This window comes from Ptychodera flava, chromosome 11 (assembly GCF_041260155.1).
Source record: "Ptychodera flava strain L36383 chromosome 11, AS_Pfla_20210202, whole genome shotgun sequence".
Lineage (NCBI taxonomy): Eukaryota > Metazoa > Hemichordata > Enteropneusta > Ptychoderidae > Ptychodera > Ptychodera flava.
In genome coordinates this window covers 1,211,477-1,233,199 of record NC_091938.1, presented here as the reverse complement: position 1 = coordinate 1,233,199, position 21,723 = coordinate 1,211,477, and the positions used below count along the sequence as shown (strand labels likewise).

Below are 21,723 nucleotides of genomic sequence, written 5' to 3'. Positions count from 1 at the left end.
ATATCGATATTCTGATATTTACAACTTACAACTCGAAGATAATATATCATCACTAACAACGTCAGTTTTCATGCTAAAAGCTCTGACAATAAGTTGTATGGAGATAGCTTTCCATAAAACACACGGTGCAATTTTTACAATGAATACGGTCCCGTAAAGTGGACGCGCTTCGTAAAGTGTGCGTTTTATTACATGCCTCGTATATCGAACGTCGCGCGCCCAATAGGATTCAATGGTAACTCGTCGATGACGTCGCGGGCCGCATAGTCATCACTATACTGAAAGTGAACCGGAACTATTTTCAACTTGACAACATTTTGATGTAAAAATGTGGAAATTTCATGTTTTACATAGGAAATCCGAGTTTAGGAAAATTTTGCGGGAAAAAAATGATAAACCGCATAATAGTAGTTTAAATATATCATTGCACCATTCGATGATAAAAATCGTTCCATTTTTAACGGATTTTCATCTAAGATGGAAATAAAGCATTTGATTATCATTTGCCAATAAATCTAAATATTTTGAGTGAAAACTGTCTAAGAGAGGCATGTAATAAAAACATTATAGCCCAAACAAGGGACTATGTACCCTCGAGGCAGGAGACCATTTGCCCTCCTTACGTCGGGCAAATGGTCACCTACCCTCGAGTACATAGTCCCATGTTTGGGCTATAATATATACTATTTTTTGCAACTTTGATGACGAATCAAGTGACTCGATCACCCTTAAACAAATCAATCGTTCATTGTTAAATTTTTATACAACGCCAAAGAAAAGTGAAAAGGAATACAATAAAGGATTGAATTCACAGAGGTCTTCATAATTCATCTGGGAAACGTTACGGTAGGACATTCAATAGTGACGATGTCAAATGGAAAGCTATACCCTTCAAATGCTGGAACAATTTAGGCCAGATGTCTTGATCTTCCGTTTTAATTATTAAATACACTTATATTTCCAAATATCAAGGATTGCAAAGCCGAAATTTCGTTAAGGTATGGCACCAGGCATGCAGGTGGATGTGCGAGCCTTTCGAAACCCAATCATCTTGGAAAGTCTTTGTTAACAATATTCTAGACAGAGTTACATATTCTATCGAGGCAAACATATTTAACTTAAATTGAAAGATAGAAAAAATTGAATTTCTGAAATGACTATCGTTATAAAAGCAATACCTTCTGATTGGAAAAGAACCCTTGGATTGATCATCCAAGCTCTCATAATTTCCATAATTTTCATGGCAATCTATTTCCCTCAAAATCTCGCAAAATCAACTTCTAATATTTTTGTATTTAACCCTCCTATCCAGCCATTTCTTACCTTCCAAATGAAAAAGCATCAGGAATTAGTTTATTAAATTGTCTTTTTAAAGGCTCAAGAGTGGAAGAGAATTAAAACCAGCTAAATGTAAAATTTTAGTATGCCTGATTCATACGAATATGTTTCTAAATTTAAAAAGGCTCGAAAACCTCTGGGAAAGGTCGATTCTTTATTGTCTACAAAGAATAAGGATTTGTATCTCTGCTTTAACGATGAGCAGAATGATAACACCAGGCTGACCTGTACAACATTTTGCTAATTTGACAAGTACTGAGAGAATTGAAAAAAGGGTAGCGACATTTTATCGGATTCGGTACTAATAGGGGATCATGGCATGAATTAAATCATTTGCTTTGCAACATGAAATAGTTGTAAGCCTAAACTTGCATCTAAGTGGCGTAGGGCCAATTCCACTTTTTTAGTACAGACGAAGTATTTTTAGATGATATGGCATTACTTTATTTGTCTAGAATCCAGCTATTTCTTATCATCACTATGTATGGTAATATTAACAGGATAGGCAAGAGGCTGTATCCACTCGATATCTTGTTATGACGACATGACATTGTCAACGTGAATCAGAGCCAGGGGAAAAGACAACTCACCACAGCCACTTGTGTTTGTCTGAGAGACGTCGCCCTCTATCTGAAGAGCAGTTACATTCCAAGTGAACACATCTCCCCCGATGGAACAATCTGCTTTAATCATAGCAATCTGATTGGCATTCAGTGCTGTTGACCACATGTTGAAGTCTGTCAAATTACCGATGAAAGCTTGGTGTTCCTCGAAGCCTCCTCCTACGCTGTCCTGATCTTGTCCAAGAACTAGGACTCCTCCACCTCGTACCATCTTCCCAGCCATCACATACTTCGTTTTGTCAGCGGTAACTCCATTGTGATAAAATGCTAGTCTGCCATCATTTGATGACCACGTGGTACAAACATGGTGCCACGAGCCGTCATGTAACGTATATCCATGAAATTGTGATTCACTACCTCTTATATGGATTTTGAAGGCGTTTGGATAGTAGTCGTAGAACATCAGGAACTCATTGTCTTCTTCACTAACAGCATATGATACTATTGCTGCTTGACGGTTCTGTGTACTAGTCACCCATACGCAAGCAGTTAAAGCAGACAGGTCAGGAGCAGATGTGGATACTTTTATGCTAGTATCTGCACTTTTCAATTCAAGGACATTCCCATCTATAATGAAAAGTATAAAAATATGAATGCATCAAAGGTTAGTTTATCAAATGCTAAAATGTGATCACTGTTTTCGAATTAAGATGTGATTAGAAGTAGAATCATGAAGCTGCATAATACATTTCTTTGGTGATGACTCAGTACTTCATAGAACTCTGACAGACAAGGTAGATGAATCTATTGTAGCCTGTTAAATAACTTGCACTTACTGTATCAAACGACAAATGCTGACACTTGGTACATGATCAAAAACATATTTTAAAACTTCCCCACCTCAATATGAAAAATATGGAAAGAAATGAATCTATTTGAATTGTTGTCCTGTGATATTTTAAGTGCTCATTGTATGACACGTCAGATATACATTAATCCCGTTGTTACAGACTGAACAAGTAAACAAATTAACTGCATGATTTCTAGCGTCTGCCGGAAATGTTAAAGTAAAGCGCAGTTACATCTGGAAAGTCATTTCCCATATATCTGGATTTACGATTGCTTTAAGATATTTTTTCTATTTTCTCGACTTTCAGAGAATGTGAAATACAATGCTTTTATTTTTCCTAGTTGATTATCATATCACTGTACGTACATCTTGTACAATTATAGGTATAAAGATGGTTCGGTTTATAATTACTATAAGCAAAGAACTTTACTATTCAATGACTGTTTTGTGTAACAGTCGCTAAGAGTATATCAATGAGAAAAGAAAATGTGATAAATAAACAATTTTAACTTATCATATGCTGCCTCGATTTCCATTTTTCTCTTAATAACGAAAAACGAAAGTAAGAATGTAGACGTTTGGTTTTTTCTCTGTCACTTCACCAATACTACCTTGAAATTTGAATTTGTAAACAGCTTATTTTAAATATGAGGCTTATTTTTTGGTAGATATAAATCCCCTTTCTTTCTTGATATCTTATTCGCTTTACCAAAGTCTGTCAAACCAATCGTTACTTAATTTTGCTGAAGGGGCAACAACAAAAGTAGTTTCTACACAAACGAAAGGAATTGTAAGAATGTCTCGAAGTCATGCAAAACACGTTGCTGATGACGAACAATAAAATTGACGTGTGAAGCGCGGGATTTTGGTTGTGTTTTACTATTGTGAACTCATTTATGGTTGGTCAAAAGGTTGAAATTTATTTTAACCGAGCTATCATAGAAATCATTCACATTTAAAATTTTCCCTTTGGTACGGTACAACAAAACTGCGAAAGAAACAAGTTTGAAAAGTAGGGATAGCATCGAAGCCAATCGGATGCGAGTTAACACCCGATAAATTTGCTTCACCTGTCAGTGCCGTTCGCCTGGTAGGCAACGCAACGGCTGCTGTTTATCACCCTGCACGTGGTCTCTTCAAACTCTTTCCTCTAAACAAGCCTTTAGATTTCTGATATACGATTCTCGAGCAATGTTAACGGAGATACAGTTCAAAAGTGACATATCCCAAATATTTCCGTTGATAATAAAGATGGCGATAAATAGTGGTGGTAGTGGTGGTGATGGTGGTTGACCTGTTTTTCTGTTCTTCTCCACCACAATCTGTGTCATCATTGTTTGTGATCGTTTTTTTTTAGTTTTTGGTTATATGTAGCAGTTTTATTATGTCTTTTGTGGGAGTCACTTCTCTAGACATACTTAACAGAACCTTCATATGAAGTGAATATTGATCATTGTTCCAATATTAAGTATAAAATTGCTGCAATTCCTGATTTCCCGAAAAAGACTTCTTCAGTACAGAACCCAATTTGAACTATTCCAAAAGGCACGCTATGTGCATGTCAACGAGGTTTCATAATAGTCTTCCAGAGAATCCTTTGCCTGGTTATTTGAAGCCTACTCTCAATGTAAATAATTTCAAGTAAAATTTTAAGAATTCAAGAGAGAAAATCTTCTTTGGCAACATTCCTTTCGTTCTTTTTTACATTGTATTTCTTGAGTAGTTCTTTCTCTGCATGTGAGCCCTGATTATAACTATTCTTTCAGCAGATCAGCCGCTCATTGAAATCGTGAATAGAGTGATATATAAATAAATAAATAAATAAATAAATAAATAAATAAATAAATAAATAAATATACATAATGCCACACCTACAAACAGCTCATTCCTTATGCATCGAAAATTCTAAAACGTTGGACAAAATGGATTGGAATTTGATAAAATATACTCTTTCAGTCTTGTACTCATACCTTACTCTATCTAACAGATTTAATGACAAACACGTCATCATGCGAATAGATCTGTGGCATACTATGCTGTTAGAAATTTCAAAGGACTTACCTTGACTTTGACAATGTGTGCACTTAAAAGCACAAATAATCAATATTAGTATCTTCATGAGAACTTTGATGCGAGCCATCGTTACAGTAACGTGCAAAGTCACTACAACGACTAACACGTAGTCAATTTTAACAATAATTATATTTGCAATGTAATTTCTTCGACTAATAGTTGCCAAGTGGCCGATGATTGATTTCAGATTGGATCAATTTGTGCTTAGTCAATTTCTAAATTAAAAGATACTGTACATCGTGTTCTCATGACAAAGAAAAGAGTCGCTGGGCGGTTTTATTTATAAACCATTATAATATTATGACGATGATTACTGAATAAACATTGTTGCTACAGTAACAGACTGCTCTTCTACCTTGTTGTGACATATGCACCTTACATTTTAATCACGCGGTGTAATTAGCCAGTTTTTCATCATGATGCTCTGTCACCCCAGATAGGGCCAAAGTAATTAAATTCTTTGTTTTCCGTCCACTCTAAATGGGAAAAGGTACGCGCCTAAGCGGCTGAAAAACACACACAAGAAAATTAACACAATGTAATTTGATTGCAGCAAATACAAAATTGTAACAAAATTTTTAGTTCAGAAAAGCTAAGCGGTAATGTCCTAAAATTTCCTATTCAAATACACTGTGTGTGTTTTTCATGAAAACCTTAAAAACCTAGGCGGGTGGGGACGCAAAACAAAGAATTTAATTACTTTGGCCTAATCGTGAGATTGTCTCTATCTCAGTAAAATGAAGTTCAAAGACAAGTTGTTTGGATTTTGCTTTGGACGTAGACAGAGCCGAACGTAATTAAGCAAATCTTTTCAAGTTACTTTACCTCTTGCAAATTCATGTAATTTAATTTAAGTGAGGGTAAAAATGAATGGTGAAATCGGATCTATGAAAACAGATAGAACGTCACTCTGCTGGAGTTGAATGGCGGGACCTTCAGTTTGGACATTATTTCTCTTTTCAATAACAAACGGAATCGCTTATAAAGTTTTAACATCTAACATGATCGTACTGTAGGAAATACCTACATAACAGTACTGATACTCACAGAGCAAAAATGAATGATAAAAATAAAATGAATGTCAAATAGTTATAAATATCTGTGCAGGTGTATCGGGTAAAGGTTAGGTTGAATCGACATGGTTGCTACAATCAAAGTAAACACCATCAGTGAAGATACTTAAGCTGGTTTCCATGGTTGCTGATCTAGAGAGGTACGCACTCGTAATGAACAACACAACACAGCCGATGTGTCATGGGTGGTCATGTGACTTCAAATGCATCGGCTTCGATTCTGTTGTCAAGAAAGATCATGTGTCAGAAGTTTGTCTTTGCTATGGAGATAAATTGCTTACATACTCACTAGGCGTATCTTGTCTTAAAACGCAAACGCATATGCAGTAAATAAAAATCGTCAAATAAAAGCATCAGTTTAGCTCTAGACTAATACTCTTCAAAATATCAAAATGTCAAAATATTCCATTGAATTCAGTAGATACATTAATCCTGACTGAATGTCTAAACGAGCTACTTTGAAAAATACGACAACAAGGTATGACTGGATGGTTGAGTTATTTTACTGTCTAAAATTAAACAATCCATCCAACTGTGACATGTATTATTATAGGAAACAGTCAGCACACACTGCTGAAGAAAATAATTAAGATAGTAGATGTTGAAATTAGTCTGAAGTCTATGTTTATTATGTACAATACAACTCAGTCTTCTGTTTTGTGAATTTTAATGTACAAGTTATACAAGTCACAAAATACCAAGCAATGTTTGATGTCGAGTTACTAACACTCACCACGCAGTCACAATAGCAGTCCTTGCAATGCCTTGCCGTCCGCGGCTGTTGTCCTCGGATAGCCAACAAATTAGCAATCAACGTAATGAAGACATTCAGATGATGTGGTCGATAATTGTCTGAAGTGTTTGCTGACAGCTCTGTCTGTCGTATCTTTGCGCGTAGCAGTTGACATGAGACAGAAAAGCAGTAAGTGAGCAGATTGTCAGCAATAGTCACTTGGGAGGACAGAAATGGCGACTGCTTCTGAAATATCCTGCCTGTAGTAGCAAGATTGGTAATGGCAAAGACAACTGTCTAGTGGATTCTACATAACTAGTCCTGACATGTGCTTAAGTTCATAGAAGCATATTCGCAACGTCAAGATTGATTAATGAATTAATGTCATTAAGGAACAGCAGGTGGTACTCTTAGACTGGCTATATGTAGATCTGAGTGTCTTCATCCTCCAGTTCAGTGAACAAAAGGAGCAATGTTATTATTGTTCACTTTAATTGTTGGGGATATTTACGATAAAAGTCTAGAAGTTTTGAATTTTCAATTGATGTTGAATGAGAGTTTGCTCGAGGCTGGAAACTATTCGGACTGACATATGGAAAAGTGAATGATAAGCCCCTACACATCTTAAATGTAAACACGTTGCTCACTAGTGTCATCAAATTATGAGAATTAAAACGGTGGGCTCAGATGTTAGGTAGTGCGTATGAGACCTCTCTGGGGAAAACCAGCATATTGACTAGTATAATTAGCATCAACTCGTTCCGCTCGGCCGTTATTATTTTCCGCCAAATATGCTACTTTTCCCCAAAGATGGGTGACATCGCTTGCCGTTTTCGAACTCTATTTGCATGGCGTCTGGGTGCCAGGCGATCCTTTTCATTACCGGACTCTTTATTCAATGTTAGGGAGCCGTCATTTTTTACGGTCGGGGGTCGGAGAAATGTGAGGGGTCACCAAAAAGTTGAACACTTAAAGGCGGGGCTGCTCAAAATGTGTAGAAGACGAAGTGGCACACTTCCCCCTTCAGCAACTCGCATGTTCTCCCCTTGTACTTTCAATTTCTGCCCAGTCAGATATCCTAGTGAAAACCCTGTCATGATACCCATCCAAGTTAAACAATACTATATGGTTGAATACTGGTTATAGAGTGAGCTTTAATATCTGTATTTTGTTGTCATGTTAAATTTCAAGTCGTCGGTTTCAGCATTTTTAACCATTATGAGATAACGGATGATAATCTAGCAGGGTACTTCAGGATTTGAAAGTCTTTACTATCACTACACTTATGTGTTAACTTTTATAAGTGGGGGGGGGGGTCAGTAAAAATTTCCGAGTTAGGGAGGGGGTTACTCAAATTAATCATGGTTGGCGGGGGGGGGGGTTACTCAAAATTTCGGATTTTCCGATGAAATTACTCCGACCCCAAGGCTGTAGATAATGACTGCTCCCTTACGGGTGTTTGTTTTCTTGATGTTGTGAAACGACGGTGATCTACATGTATGTGAAAGACTTACGTGTTCTGGTCTCTGTAGTCTACCGTTGCCATGGAGATACATTTTTAATACTCATCAGGCTGCTTCTGTCTTCAAACACAAATTGCCAGACTGAATTATCAATTTAGTTGTTCTTGATTGGTTGATAAACTATGAATTTATACAAATGCTTCAGATTCAAAATCTTCAGATAATCTATTTAACTGAGCAGTCCAGCCGCACCGTCGACATAATGGTTGAGTGATTTTACTGACTGAAAAAACTAATCTAACTGACAGGTATGTAACGATCAACGAAAGCATAATGATTGTAAATACGGAGGGACTCTGGTAGAAATAACATTAGTCTGAAGTCTTTATTAATTATGTATACCACAAACAAGATGCTGTCCCATTTTGTTAGGGAATAAAGGTTTTACTAGTCAAGAAATGCTATGCAATTTTGATGTCGGGATACTCCCGTATACAACAATGCACAACAAAATTTTATATACCTTTCATTTTGATACTTTGCTGACCGCGGCTGTCGCCCTGGAATAGCCATCGAGTTAGCAATCGACATAATGAGGACGTTCAGATGACGCATTTCACCAAAACGAATATCTGAAGTGATTACAGACAGCTGGGTCAATCTTATTTTTGCGCATGACAGTTTGATACAAGACGGTCAGCAGGCATTAAATTAGGTTTTCAGAAGCAGTCACTTGGCAGGTGAGAAATAGCGACTGTTACTGAATACAGTATAGTCTATAATAGCGAGATTACAAATGGCAAACATGGCTGTCTGTAAACATATTGCACATAGCTAGTCCTAACATTAAGGCAACCTGCGATGTCGAGATCCGTATTGGTTGATGTCATAATGAACCAGATGCTACTCTGGCTATATGCAAATCAAAGTGCGTCCATTCACCAATTAAGAGAGTGAAAGGAACATGACATGACTTACATTACAAGCCTGACATTTCCTTTCACACACACCAAAAATTACAAAACGGTGAAAAATCTCAATATATATACAAAATAAAACTAACACTGACATTAAACAAATATTCAGATAGATATATATTTATTGCAAAAAAAAAAAAATAATGAAAATGTTGAGCATCTCCCAACTACTGCAATGCTGGATGTTATATCTTTTTTAACAGTCCGGGTTATGTCCATATAGAGGATATTACAATTGACCAATCAGCAAACCTGCAACGTCATGAATATTTAACCATGCAAACTTAGGCTCGCAGATTGCAACAACTCCGGAACTGTTTGGCTAGGTTTCACCCTTTATTTTTAGCACTCGGTAGTTTTTAGATGTAGACGTTACACACAATGTTCATTATGGTCGAGATGGCGACCGATACAAGTGGTTATTACATCAAAAATTACTTCTTTGGATGGTTTTCCTGGCCAGGTACCGCTCCCAAAATCAGAATTTGACCCTTGTAAATTTAGAGTAAGTTATTTGTCGCCAAATATCGCCTATTTTAAGTTAAATTCTAATTTAACCTTGCCATCTATAGTATGGAGAATGTTTCAAGCTTTGCAACGATGGGTCAACTGTTCATGTCGGTGATCGGAGCACGGTGGAGCACGATGTTTTCGATCACCATGCATTTCCTGCTACGATTGACCCTTCGCTCAGAAAAACGCGCGCCTGATCAATTGCCGAGAAGTTAACTAAAAGCTTGAGAAGAGAACGAAAAATGTCTAATAACTCTTTTCCAAACATGGTCAGGGGAAAGAAACTCAGAAAACTATTCCCGAAGAAATCCTTACAATTTTAACATGGTAGAACGTTTCCAATCGACTCGGGCTGAGACACTTCCAGGTAGCCAACAGTCTCACTCGATCGGTGGATCTGTCAAGTCATGCAAGTCAGATCGCGCTCTCAGCATAACATTTCAAAGCGAACCCTTGTAACCTTTAACCCTCAGTACATATAAAGTACGTGATTGGTTCTTGCCTCAACCTCATCACATATAGGGTACGCCATTGGCTATTCCCAACTATCATCTATATGGACATTACCCGAACTGTTTAAAATTGCTATCACCCAAGTGACCCGATACTGAGAAGTCAAGCGTGGTAATCATAGACAGTAGAGGGGGCTCTACTGTCTATGGTTGAATCCTTTCTTGAACTCAAGATATCTAATCTGGTTGCATTATTTCAGATTATGCAATTTTACGTTACTGTACTCAACGATTATGTTTAGTCTTCTTATTGTCACCAAAGTGAAATAAATGTGTGGATAAATTTGAGGGTTCAAAAATGTGCAACAGACTATAGTGCTAAACCCTTAAAGACATTGCCTGTGAAAGAGCGGCACAGCCTAAGTATTGACAACTGACCTTGAACTCGGTGCAAACTCTGCAGTGAAAATTTATCGCCATGAGAAAGTGTATTTATTTAAAGCATGCTAGGAATGGAATTTTCTCAACTCGTGGTTGTGAAATTTGCTCCGTTTTTACATCTATCTGAAAGGTGAGGAAATGATTTACTTAATTGTCTGTATTATCTTAACAAATTGAATGCAAACTTTTGAATTGGACAAATCAACTTTGATCAGCTTTAAGTAGAAACCATTCGTTGTAAACTTAAACTAATATAGAAACAATCACAATGTTTTACAGTTGAAAAGAGTAAATAAAATTCAATTTATATATTCATAAACTTCACATATCCTTGTGTTTTAGGCTCAACAACGGGTTGTATGTGTCAAATATTTGATGGTCGGAAGAGTTCGTATGACATGCAGTTAACAGTTGGATTTGTAGAATTAAGACAACGATACATGTATCTTGTGTCCTAGATGATATATTTCCATGGTAAGTCAGATAATCATTATTAAAAGAAAAGTACAAAGTTTTAATGAACTGGCATCTCAAGTTTTCAATAAATCTGAAACATACAACCAAACACCAGCAGTCTTTCCTTACCATGAATAAAATCTCTATTTAAAGTTATCTTATGAAATCAGGTAGTTGTTTTAAATACCGTCATGACAGCGTTGAGAATTTACGTGTTCCTATCGTGTCAACGAAATTTGTGAAAAAGTTTACATGTCTTAAAACCATCAATTCATTAACTACACTGTTCATAATAACAAAACAACAAAACATACAGACAACAGTACATGTAATGATTTTTCAAGGTGCAGTAAATTATAATGATGGTTGCATATAATTGTCTCTTTATGACATCAAACACTTCACATACAAACACGCACTTTGCAGTTTTCATTAACTAATGACTTAAAACGTATTTTCTTTAAATTTAGAAATACAAACACTCTGACAGCTCATGGCATACTACAAAATTCTACAGCACAAGATGCAATAGCGATCATGAACAGTTCAGGACTTTAAAACCGCATTTGAAGTACATCAAGGTTTCGAAAACATGTTCATTTACACATAGATAATCAGCATACTTTTGATTAAAGTGACGAATAAACTGAATTAATTTTCAACTTTGGCGTTCAAACAATGAACAACGGCCACTGAGGGCAGTATTTGCATACATCTGTGTAGTGTTCAACTTCGAGTACTTTATAACAACATCTAGAGTAAGCGAGCTTTTTCAATTTTTGCGAAGCTCTCATTTTGTCTTCCTTCCCTGTAGAGAAAAGGAAAGGCCAACTTGTATTTTACGTGAATCATTTGTGATTATCGACTTTAGAATCTGAGTGATGTATAAGAAGAGACGAAATGGGAGCAAAAAGGAATGGAGACACATAAAAAAGTCGCCGACCTTATTAATGATTATAAACCATAAATGCTGCTTACGTTACACTTGCACTGAAATAATACAAATAAGGTTTTAGTTGTCGGATAGTCCCTAACCTATATTTTCATTTCACAAGTACCTTTTATTGTGCTTATTAATGAAGACTCACCTCAAGAAAAAGGTTTCCCATCAAATCCTTCCTCTTTTTCTGTTTAATTTCTTCTTGTCGTTTTTCCTTAAGTATCTCCATACGTTCCGCCTGTATGGATCTTCTTGCATCAATTCTATCATGTTCCGTCTGTTTGTACTCCTTCAGAGCTTCTTTTTCATCGTCGTCGTCTCCAAAGCGAACACGAACAGCAACCAAAACCTAAGCAGATGGAATATTTCATTTGTTATTATTGGACAAGATGTATCTGCCATTCTAGATATTGATATTTTCTTCCTTCATAAGAATACCTAGCGTTAACTCATTCTCTGTGAAGTGTATTTACAAAAACAATACTGTGTTTCCATTGCTCGTAATTTAAGTAAATGAATGTGACATGACAGCCTGTGAATGGCATAGTTTTCTTTTAAATTACGCAATAATATCAGTATATTGTGTCTGAGGGAACAGAAGGAACGAGTGATGACGTTTTTCAGTTGGACACACGTTTGCCAATGATATCTCTCAATGTTCCATATCTGTGGTCGTACCACAGCAATTATTTAATAATCCTTCTACCCTGAAATCTATTTCCCTGTGATACCTTATTGTAAATTCTTGAGCTTTCGCGCATGTGGAAACTGCTTTGATATGTTAACATAGGCACTATTCAATCCTTGTGTTTTACTGAAAACTATTCTGTTGCCATAAAATAATACTGTGGAATCTTACCTCGACATGTGTTGCAAATAACGTCAAAAACAACTGAGAACCCTAAAAATAGAGACATATAAAAGATTCAGGACTTACATGGGTAATTTTCAGGAATAGTATTAATTATATCTATAATAGCCGATCGTGGATTTTCTGTTGGGTGGCTATGCATAAGCAAGTGCTTAAGCAATGCTGTTACGATAAATACATAGTTGTTCTAAGGGTAAACATGACTGACATGCCTCTGTTATCATATATGGTTATATACGAATTTCCAGAGGCCGAGTAACTTTGAGTGTGCATATGAGTGTGAAATCTCATGAAGCAAAAAACTTAAAAGCATAACATTATCAATCCATGAATAATCGCCTTTGGACAGCTACTCATTCAAGGATTTTATGACCAGAGTAATGGACTAACTGTCGGAGGACAGTGAGTTCAAGACTCTAGCACGGTGTTGTGCCCTTGAGCAAGGCACTTTACTCCTCAGTGCTCCATTGGGGTTAGTGGGTTATGTATACCTCATCCTGTAATTGGGCTAACGCCCGTTGGATGATGGACTGATAAAAAAAATATTCATGAATCATTGACTGTAGCATTACATTATTACATGACTAGTTTGTTCTGTGCACCATGCTGTTGACAGTTTTTCCATTGCAAAAATAAAAATAGAAATGTTCCTTTGTACGACTTATACAGATATCATTAACATACAATGCTATCATTTTATAACATGCCTCGTATATCGAACGTCGCACGCTCCATAGGATTCAATGGTGACGTGTAGGGCCGTATAGTCATCACTTGACTGAAAGTGAACCGGAACTATTTCAACTTGACAAATTTTGGATGTAAGTATGTTGAAATTTCTCTTTTTTTGCATAGAAAATCCGGTTTATGGAAAATTTTGCATAGAAAATTTGATAAACTGTATAACAGTAGTTTCAATATATCAATGCACCATTCGCCGATTTTTGTCCAAGACAGAAATAAAGCTATCATTATCATTTACCAATAAACCTAAATATTTAGAGTGAAAACTGTGTAAGAGAGGCATGTAGTAAAAACAACAATAGCCTAAACAAGGGACTATGTACCCTCGGGGCAGGAGACCATTTGCCCTCCTTACGTCGGGCAAATTGAACCTTTATTACATGCCTCGATACTGGTGCAAATCAGTGCATTGATTTGAATAGGAACACCCGGGAAATTAGCGGGCCTGTGAACGATGTACGGACCGGTTTCCATAGTTACCCATGGAAACCGGTCCGGTGAAGCCAACACAAAAAACAACCAGCCGGACTTTTTTTTTTCGTCGAACTGGGGGAATTTTTGCTGGAAGCACACAACATGTCATGATTTAAAACAAATAAATGGAGACTAGGCTTCGTATTAAGTTTAAGGAATGTCGATATATTTCACTGAAATGTTGACGGAATGATTGAAAGCACGGTACTATCAAGTTTTGAAAAGTGTGCGCAACACAAGTTTGCCAGACTGAAGGGCGCCGTGAAAACAAAGTAACAAAAGCACGAATCATGTCTTATAGTTCAAATTTTAAAATGTTTTCGGAGCGACGGCACTTGTCACTCCACCAATAAAATTAATAAGTCAAGAGTGTTCGGGAGCTGAGATGTTCGTGAAAACGTCAGAAGTAACAAAAGTGGCGAGATGCAATGCGTAGACCATAGACCTAGACTCAGTGGAAACTCTCAAAGTACGTCGGAGAGTCCATCGACTTCTATTCTAGTTCCTGGCTCGAATCCGAACTATCAATGACCTGAATGCGTCGGTATTTCCGTTGTTTGTTCAAATTAAGTCGAGAATTATACCTTGGTGACAGATTTTCTTGCATCGACGACGGTAAGTTGATATTCAGCGTGCAGTTATTCATAATGGCACCGGCGAATATTTGCTGAACTTTCATGTTTTCGGTTTTGAGCGATGGCTTAGGTGAAGGTGATGACTCAAAACTTCCCATGCTGGTTCTGGCTGAACGAGTGATCCGATTTTACATGTCTTACCTCTATTGCTGCTGTCGCTAAGAATATGAGAGATTTGTTTCTGATGAACTGTCGGCTTCGCAATTTTGTGAGGAGCAACACCGGCAGAAGATAAACGCTTGACACAAGTTTTACGCACTGAATGTTTTGTTTTTCGGCCCGATACACCAGCTTCACGCGTTGCATTTGCCATCAAATTTCCGAGAGTGTTCTTACCTATAATAATAATAATAATGTTTATTGCTTTTCAAGGCCACCGGCCCAAATGCAAGGGTCTTACAAAATATCTTATAAAAAGTTACTTAATCACACAGACACAATGTATACATTTCATTTATATATATGAGTGATATAAAGATGCAGATAGATAAGTAAATAATTGAATAAATCATGAAATTATAAAAAAGGGCTTAATAACACTATGTCACTGTGCTTATCATGGAATTTCTCAATTCTGCTGCTTTATAAATGAATTTACCAATGTTTGTAAGTACATCTGAGTTCGTTGACTTTAGTAACCTCTGAAATTTATCAAAATTTGGCTCAATATATGTGTCACTCAATAGATACTCATTTCTGAGGATGTTATAAATTGGACATATCAATAAAAAATGATATTCGTCTTCAACAGCCCCACTATCGCATAATTGACAAACTCTTAGATGTAAGGGAATACTCTGATATCGACCTTCCTGTACTGCAAGAGGGAGAGTTGAACATCTAAAACGTGCCAGTGCGTGAATAAATTTACTATTACATCTTAAAGTTAAATATTTCTCTGGATCTAGTAAGCTTTTGTATGTATTGTAGATGCGTAGCTTTGGTTTACTTCTTACACTGGATGACCATGTTTGTTTGCATATATCGGTTACTCTGGAAATAAAAGATGATAAAAAAACATTCTTGTCTCCAACTTCCTGTGATAACCATGCGATTCCGAAAGCATAAGAAAATAAAATGTTTTTGATTGACGTAGCCCAATTGTATCTACCTAGTTGGTCTAAATTACATAACATAACATATGCATGCCTGGGAAGTCTGTCATCTGGCATCTCAGTCAGTTTCAGCCAGTAGCCAATGCAGCGTCTCAGTGTAGAAACAAAGACAGGCAGACGACCGCATTCCCCTACAACTGTTTCATTGGTGGCATTACCAGAAACTGCTAATAGTCGGCGACACCATTTTCTGTGAACCTTTTCAATTATATCATAGTACTGGTAACCCCATATTTCCGCTCCATAGCATAGAATGGGCAAAATCATACAATCAAATATTTTAAAATGGGTTTTATATGAGATATACCCTAGTTTGTTTCGAGCACTTAGTAACTTATAAGAGGCTTTGCTTGCTTGACTTGCAAGAGTAGAAACAGCTTTTGTCCAAATGTTTCGGCACGATAAAACTAAACCTAAATATTTATAATAAGATACTACTTCAATCTTAGAGTTGTTAAAAAACCATACCTCATTACGGGCTCTTCGGCCGCCTTTTCGAAAAATTACAATTTTTGTTTTTTGCAGATTAACAGCCATCCGCCACTTATTACAAAACTCAGAAAGAACGTTGATAAGTAGCTGTAAGTTTCTTACAGAGTCTGCAAAAATAGCTATGTCGTCGGCATACAAAAGGATGAAAAGATCATACATGTCTTGAGTTAGCTGAATGCCTGTACGGCCACAATTGAAAATCATTGAGCTAAGTTCCTCAATAAAAAATGAGAATAGCAGTGGACTTAAGATGCAGCCTTGTCTTACACCTGTTGGGCATTTGAAATAGTTTGAAGTGAAATTTCCTGCTCTGACACATGCTTTGATATTTGTATACATTGAACGCAAAATACAAAACATTTTACCATCAACTCCTAATGACTTGAGTTTTAGTAGGAGTAGAGAGTGATTGATTCTGTCGAAGGCTTTGGAGAAGTCGACAAATAGGCAATAGAATTTGCCACGTCTGAAGCTTAGATACTTTTGTATCATGGCATGCAGTACAAAATATTATCAATGGTGCTGTGGCCTTTGCGGAACCCAGCCTGGCAATCTGACAAAACATTAGTTTCTTCGGACCATTTGGATAAACGGCGATTTAAAATTGACGTAAAAATCTTACCCAGCGAGTTCAAAAGTGAAATTCCCCTATAGTTGTTGGCTTCGTTCCTACAGCCACTTTTAAAAATTGGAATGATAATTGCAGACGTCCACTGGGAGGGAAAATTACCAGTATCAAGGATTACGTTGAACAATTCTACTAGCACTGGTAATATCACATGAGCTGAGAATTTATAAACTCGTTTGGAATATTGTCAGGGCCAGGAGATTTTCCGTTTTTTAAACTCGCCAGGCTAACAAGAACTTCTTCCTCTGTAATTGCAGAGTTTAATAGAGTATTGTTACCAGTCTCTGAGTTGGCAGGTATTTCTGTAAGATTACTAAGGGCATTGATTTCATCTTCCACTGAGTTAAAGATATCACTCTCATTGCCACCATTAAATGATTCCTTAAATAAAGTAGAAAAGTGTTGATACCAAGTTTGTATATCGATTTCGTCGTTTGTATTACCATGCTTATAAATAACTCTTTTCAAAATCGACCAGAAATCTTTCGAACCGTCAGAAGTTGCCTCATTCAATTGCTGTCTAATACTACGTCTATACTCTTCCTTACTGTATTTACACTTTCGTTTGAACTTCTTTTTCTCGTCAAGGTAATCTTGTAACGAATCCTTTGACCCCGACTTTCTGAACTGCTTGAGTTTCTCATACATATCTCTCTTTGCTTGTTTGCAAGAAGTTCCAAACCAAGGGGGCTGTGAAACCTTACGGCTAGCTGAGCTAACTCTGCGACAGTCGATACCTGCCGTCTGAAGGGCGTCATTAATTTTGTGGATAATTTGCTCGGGGTTTGGAAAGGCGTCCTTTGCTTCTTGTAACTGTGCTTGAAAAGTTGGAGAAACCAAATTTTGTCGAAAGGAAACGGAGCCTTGTTCTGACCAGTGATAACGGGTGTTACTACAGGTTGGAATAGACTGTCTCTGACGGTTCGTATGCGTTTTAGAATCTGAGGTTGTTAATTTGCAGGTGAGCGGGAAGTGGTCTGATTCGGTACGAGGAATAACATTAAAATAGCTTACATGTCTGAACATACCTGATGACATAATAATGTAGTCTATAACGCTACACCCATTGGCTGTGACACATGTCACATGACCCTCTTTGTCTTCACCTAATCTCCCGTTTGCAATGTGTACGTCAAAGCATTTGCACATGTGTAACAAAGCTTTTCCCGCTTCGTTTATCACCTCATCTTTAGAATTTCGTGACAGCTGAAAATTATCTGGTGTGTAGTCAGATGCTTCAATAGGGAGATGATCTATCGAATCGTCTACAATAAAATCATCAAAAGTACCAGTTCTAGCATTAAAATCACCTCCTAACATGAAATATGCATCGGGATATGTACAGCGTAATTCAGCCAGTACTTGTTCAAGACTATTTATCTTATCTAATTTCTCATCTGGTTTGACATAACAGCAAGCAAAAATTACATCTTTATGGAATGGAAAATAGTTTTATCCAGGCGGAGAAAAATGCAGTCATTCTATTACAATGAAGTTCCTGCACTTTGCTGAGAAATTTTCTGTGAATGTACACTGCTATTCCTCCGCTGGGACGGCCTTTACGTCTGCGTTTGGAGGCATGAGATCTGAACACTTTATGATTTTCTAGAAAGTCAGCTGAATCAAGCTCTGTACAGAATGTCTCAGTGAAACCAATGATATCATAATCTTTACATAACGATACAAAGTCTGAAATGGAAGTTTTCGTTTTCAGTCCCCTAATGTTCCAAATTAGAATGGACAGATCAGTGACACTCGGGCCTTGACCACACCGCTATTTCGTCGCATTTTGAACGTCAATTATTTCACCTGTTGCTTCATTGACTTTGTAAACCTTCTTTTTGCCAGTCTCGTCGGTGCAAACAAGCTTGTCAAAACGAACTTGAGCTCTCAGCGATTCATTGCCTTGCATCAGTGATCTACGGTGTTCGAATAAACGGGCACGAATATCTCGTACACGCTTAGAGAAATCTTCTCCGACACTGATGGTTGATCCACGAAGCTTGTTGGCGCTTGCAAGAATTTTTCCCTTGTCTTTAAATTTTGACAGCATGGCGATAATAGGTTTACCTCCTCTAATTGATGGTGCACTTGAAAGGCGGTGGCATCTTTCAAACTCCACTTCTGAAATTTCAAATCTGTCCTTCAGTAGAGATTTTATCTTTTCCTCGGACTCATCCCAGGTCTCATTTGGATTCTCTTGTTTAATTCCATAGAATATCAGATTGTTGCGACGACTTCTATTTTCTAGGTCGTCGTTGTCCTTTCTCAGCTGCTCATTTTCACGTTTCAGTTTACCAAGCTCTTCTTTGATTACGTCTAGAGATTTCTGATTTTCGTCGAGTTCATCTATTTTTGCGCTTTGCTGGTCGGTAAGCTCTCTTATTTCTTGCAATTCGTCTTCGATATTGTTCATTCTAGATTGAATATTGTCGAATTTCTGATTCAAAGTTGCGGAGTCTCGAATTAAGACATCTAATTTCTTTAGTATACCTGCTACATCTTCTTTGGTTGCAGAGTCTTGTCCGGTACCAGTATTCGTGCCGTCTGACCGTAGCCTTGGACCTGGGTTCTGTTCCACATTGCCGCTGAGCACCAGCAAACTGAATAGGCACAGCTTGATAGTAAGTGACACCTTGCAATTCAGTAACGGAATGCGCAACGTGGCCACTCCTGGCAGCTTTGACTGACGGGCCGGGTTACCTCCAGCAAAATTACCAATTTTTACTCGATATTGTTGTAATCCGATGCCCATTTTAGCATGAATCTGTAGCACTGTGCTCCAGGTCAGTTTACAACTATAAAATACAGGGAGGTTGGCTTACACAATGACTTTTCCATGAATGTCTGGCGGAGCGCACTTTCGTACGTGTTGTCTGTGTGAATCAATATGGAGTCACTCCGTGTTCTTACCCAGTGGCCTTGCATGAAACCAGACGTCAGACATGATCATGTGACGTTGGAGAGGCGTGAGGTAAAAGTCAAACTCGGGTTCAAAACTTTCTTGCGGTCGCTGTTTCACATACGCACGATATAGCGCTACGGGATCTCGCTTAGGATTTCCTGGCGTGGCAAACATTTTTGGAGCGAATTCTCGTGCAGTTGTTGTAGTTCCATCTCTTGTTTTTGTACATCTCTCGTGAAACTCTAGATATTCAGTGCCTTCGGTATCACGGCCGGTCACGATGTCGCCAAACTTTAGTTTCCGATGCTCGTTTCTATCTCTCATTCCAAAGTGCTTTCCGAATAAAAAGAACATGGTGAAATTCGCGCTCTGTGGATTATTAATTCCCAGTACTCCGGCCTGCCACATAGTTTCTTCCTCTTCTGCCGAAATTTCTTCCGACTTCAGCTCCTTTCTTCCTTTACCTTGGCCTTTGAAATCAACCTGTTTAGCTCTTATCGCTTGGTTCAGTTTATGAAATACACGGTCGTTCAAACTTGCTGAGTAATTCTTACTCCGAAGGTATCTCTCCAGGCTGCACTTCATGTTGTTCAGGGTCAAGGGTTCATATTCAATGCCATCCATCTTTCTTATCGAAGTGAAAAACTTACTAAGTATTTCATTTAACTGGTCGGTTCAATGCACTCCAGCCGACGTGTTTCACTGCAATTTTGCGCCAACCATTTGGTACATCTACGGACATCACATTCCGTAGACTTAACCGTACTCTCCTTCTGATGGGCTCGTATAAAATCGTCAACGTCATCGGGCACACTATCTTTCGGGCACTGGTCCAAAAGTTCGTCGAGTTTATTAGCTCCATGTGGCATTAGCCACTCTATCATTTCACCGTCGTGATCGTCTGCTACAGTGTTGTCAGCCATGATGGAAATACTTTCAAAGTCACGATAGGCGCTTCGCGCTAGTTGTAAAATATCAATGCGCGCACGGGTATTTTGACTTTCGTTAAAATCTGTTTGATGCTGATTGATAATGTTAAAATATTTTGAGAATACCCTGCATGGAACTAAATGTCGGATAGCGTTAACTGTGAGAAGGCATGTGATAAAAATATTATTGCCTGAATACATGGGTTTATGTGCCCTCGCAGCAGGAGACAATTTTAAATAAATTGATAGATGCCAGTAAATACTTTTATGATCAATGTCTGTAAAGACTTTTGAAAGTTGTTTGTAAATGAATTAAAGGTATACTGTCACCTGTTCCAATTTTGCCACTGTTACCATGAAAAGAGAAATCTAACCAATCACAGATTTTAAGCGCGTGGCCGTTTTTTAAAAACAGCGCCCTCACTGAATACTGAGGAACGCCCCTTTGACCATATATGGGCATATTCAGATTACAGATGACTGTATACGTTTAAGAATAACCGCCTCTCCGTAAATACTTGTCACAAGAATTTACATTTCATTTCTGATTACACTAACACTAATACTAGTACAGACAGACACAAGTGTTAAGGGGTCAAGGTCAACAACGTCATTACAACCTTGACCGCTATGAAGACGAAGTCCGCTAATTTTGAAGATGCAGATGCATAAGACTGGATGAGAAAGGAAAATCAGGAGCTTTTGGTATACGGAGGGTGGGGAGGGCCCTGACGTCGAAGCCAATAATGGTGAAGCCACAATGTGACCTAGTCCAGGTCCTCCACACCCACAGCTAAATTTAAACTGCATAAATACAAGTATTATTGTTGACTGTAATCCTAGAAGAAAAATATCAAAATATCATAAGCCGTGTTGTTATACAATAGTACGAAATGTAGACATACCAAACTAAACGAAAATCCAGCAAAGAGATATCCGGAAATCAGATCCGTAGTGTTGCTAGCAAATGTTCCTACCAGCCAAGTCAAGGCCGTAACAGGCAACATCAACATTATGGCTCGAAGATCTTCCCTATGATAAAGAAAATTATATTTAAT

The 21,723-nt window shown here is 37.7% G+C and overlaps 2 protein-coding genes across 2 annotated transcripts; both read right to left on the bottom strand.

Moving 5' to 3' along the window:
• Positions 1-1,872: 1,872 nt before the first annotated feature.
• On the bottom strand, positions 1,873-4,891 carry LOC139143385 (neuronal pentraxin-1-like). The gene is made up of 2 exons (XM_070713660.1): positions 4,813-4,891; positions 1,873-2,528 (listed from the first exon to the last, which is right to left on the bottom strand). The coding sequence occupies exons 1-2, from the start codon at positions 4,889-4,891 to the stop codon at positions 1,873-1,875; spliced, it is 735 nt and encodes a 244-aa protein (XP_070569761.1).
• Positions 4,892-19,727: 14,836 nt separating this feature from the next.
• Positions 19,728-20,360, bottom strand: LOC139143381 (uncharacterized protein KIAA1958-like). Its single transcript, XM_070713656.1, has one exon. It carries the CDS (start codon positions 20,358-20,360, stop codon positions 19,728-19,730), a length of 633 nt encoding a protein of 210 aa, XP_070569757.1.
• Positions 20,361-21,723: the final 1,363 nt, after the last annotated feature.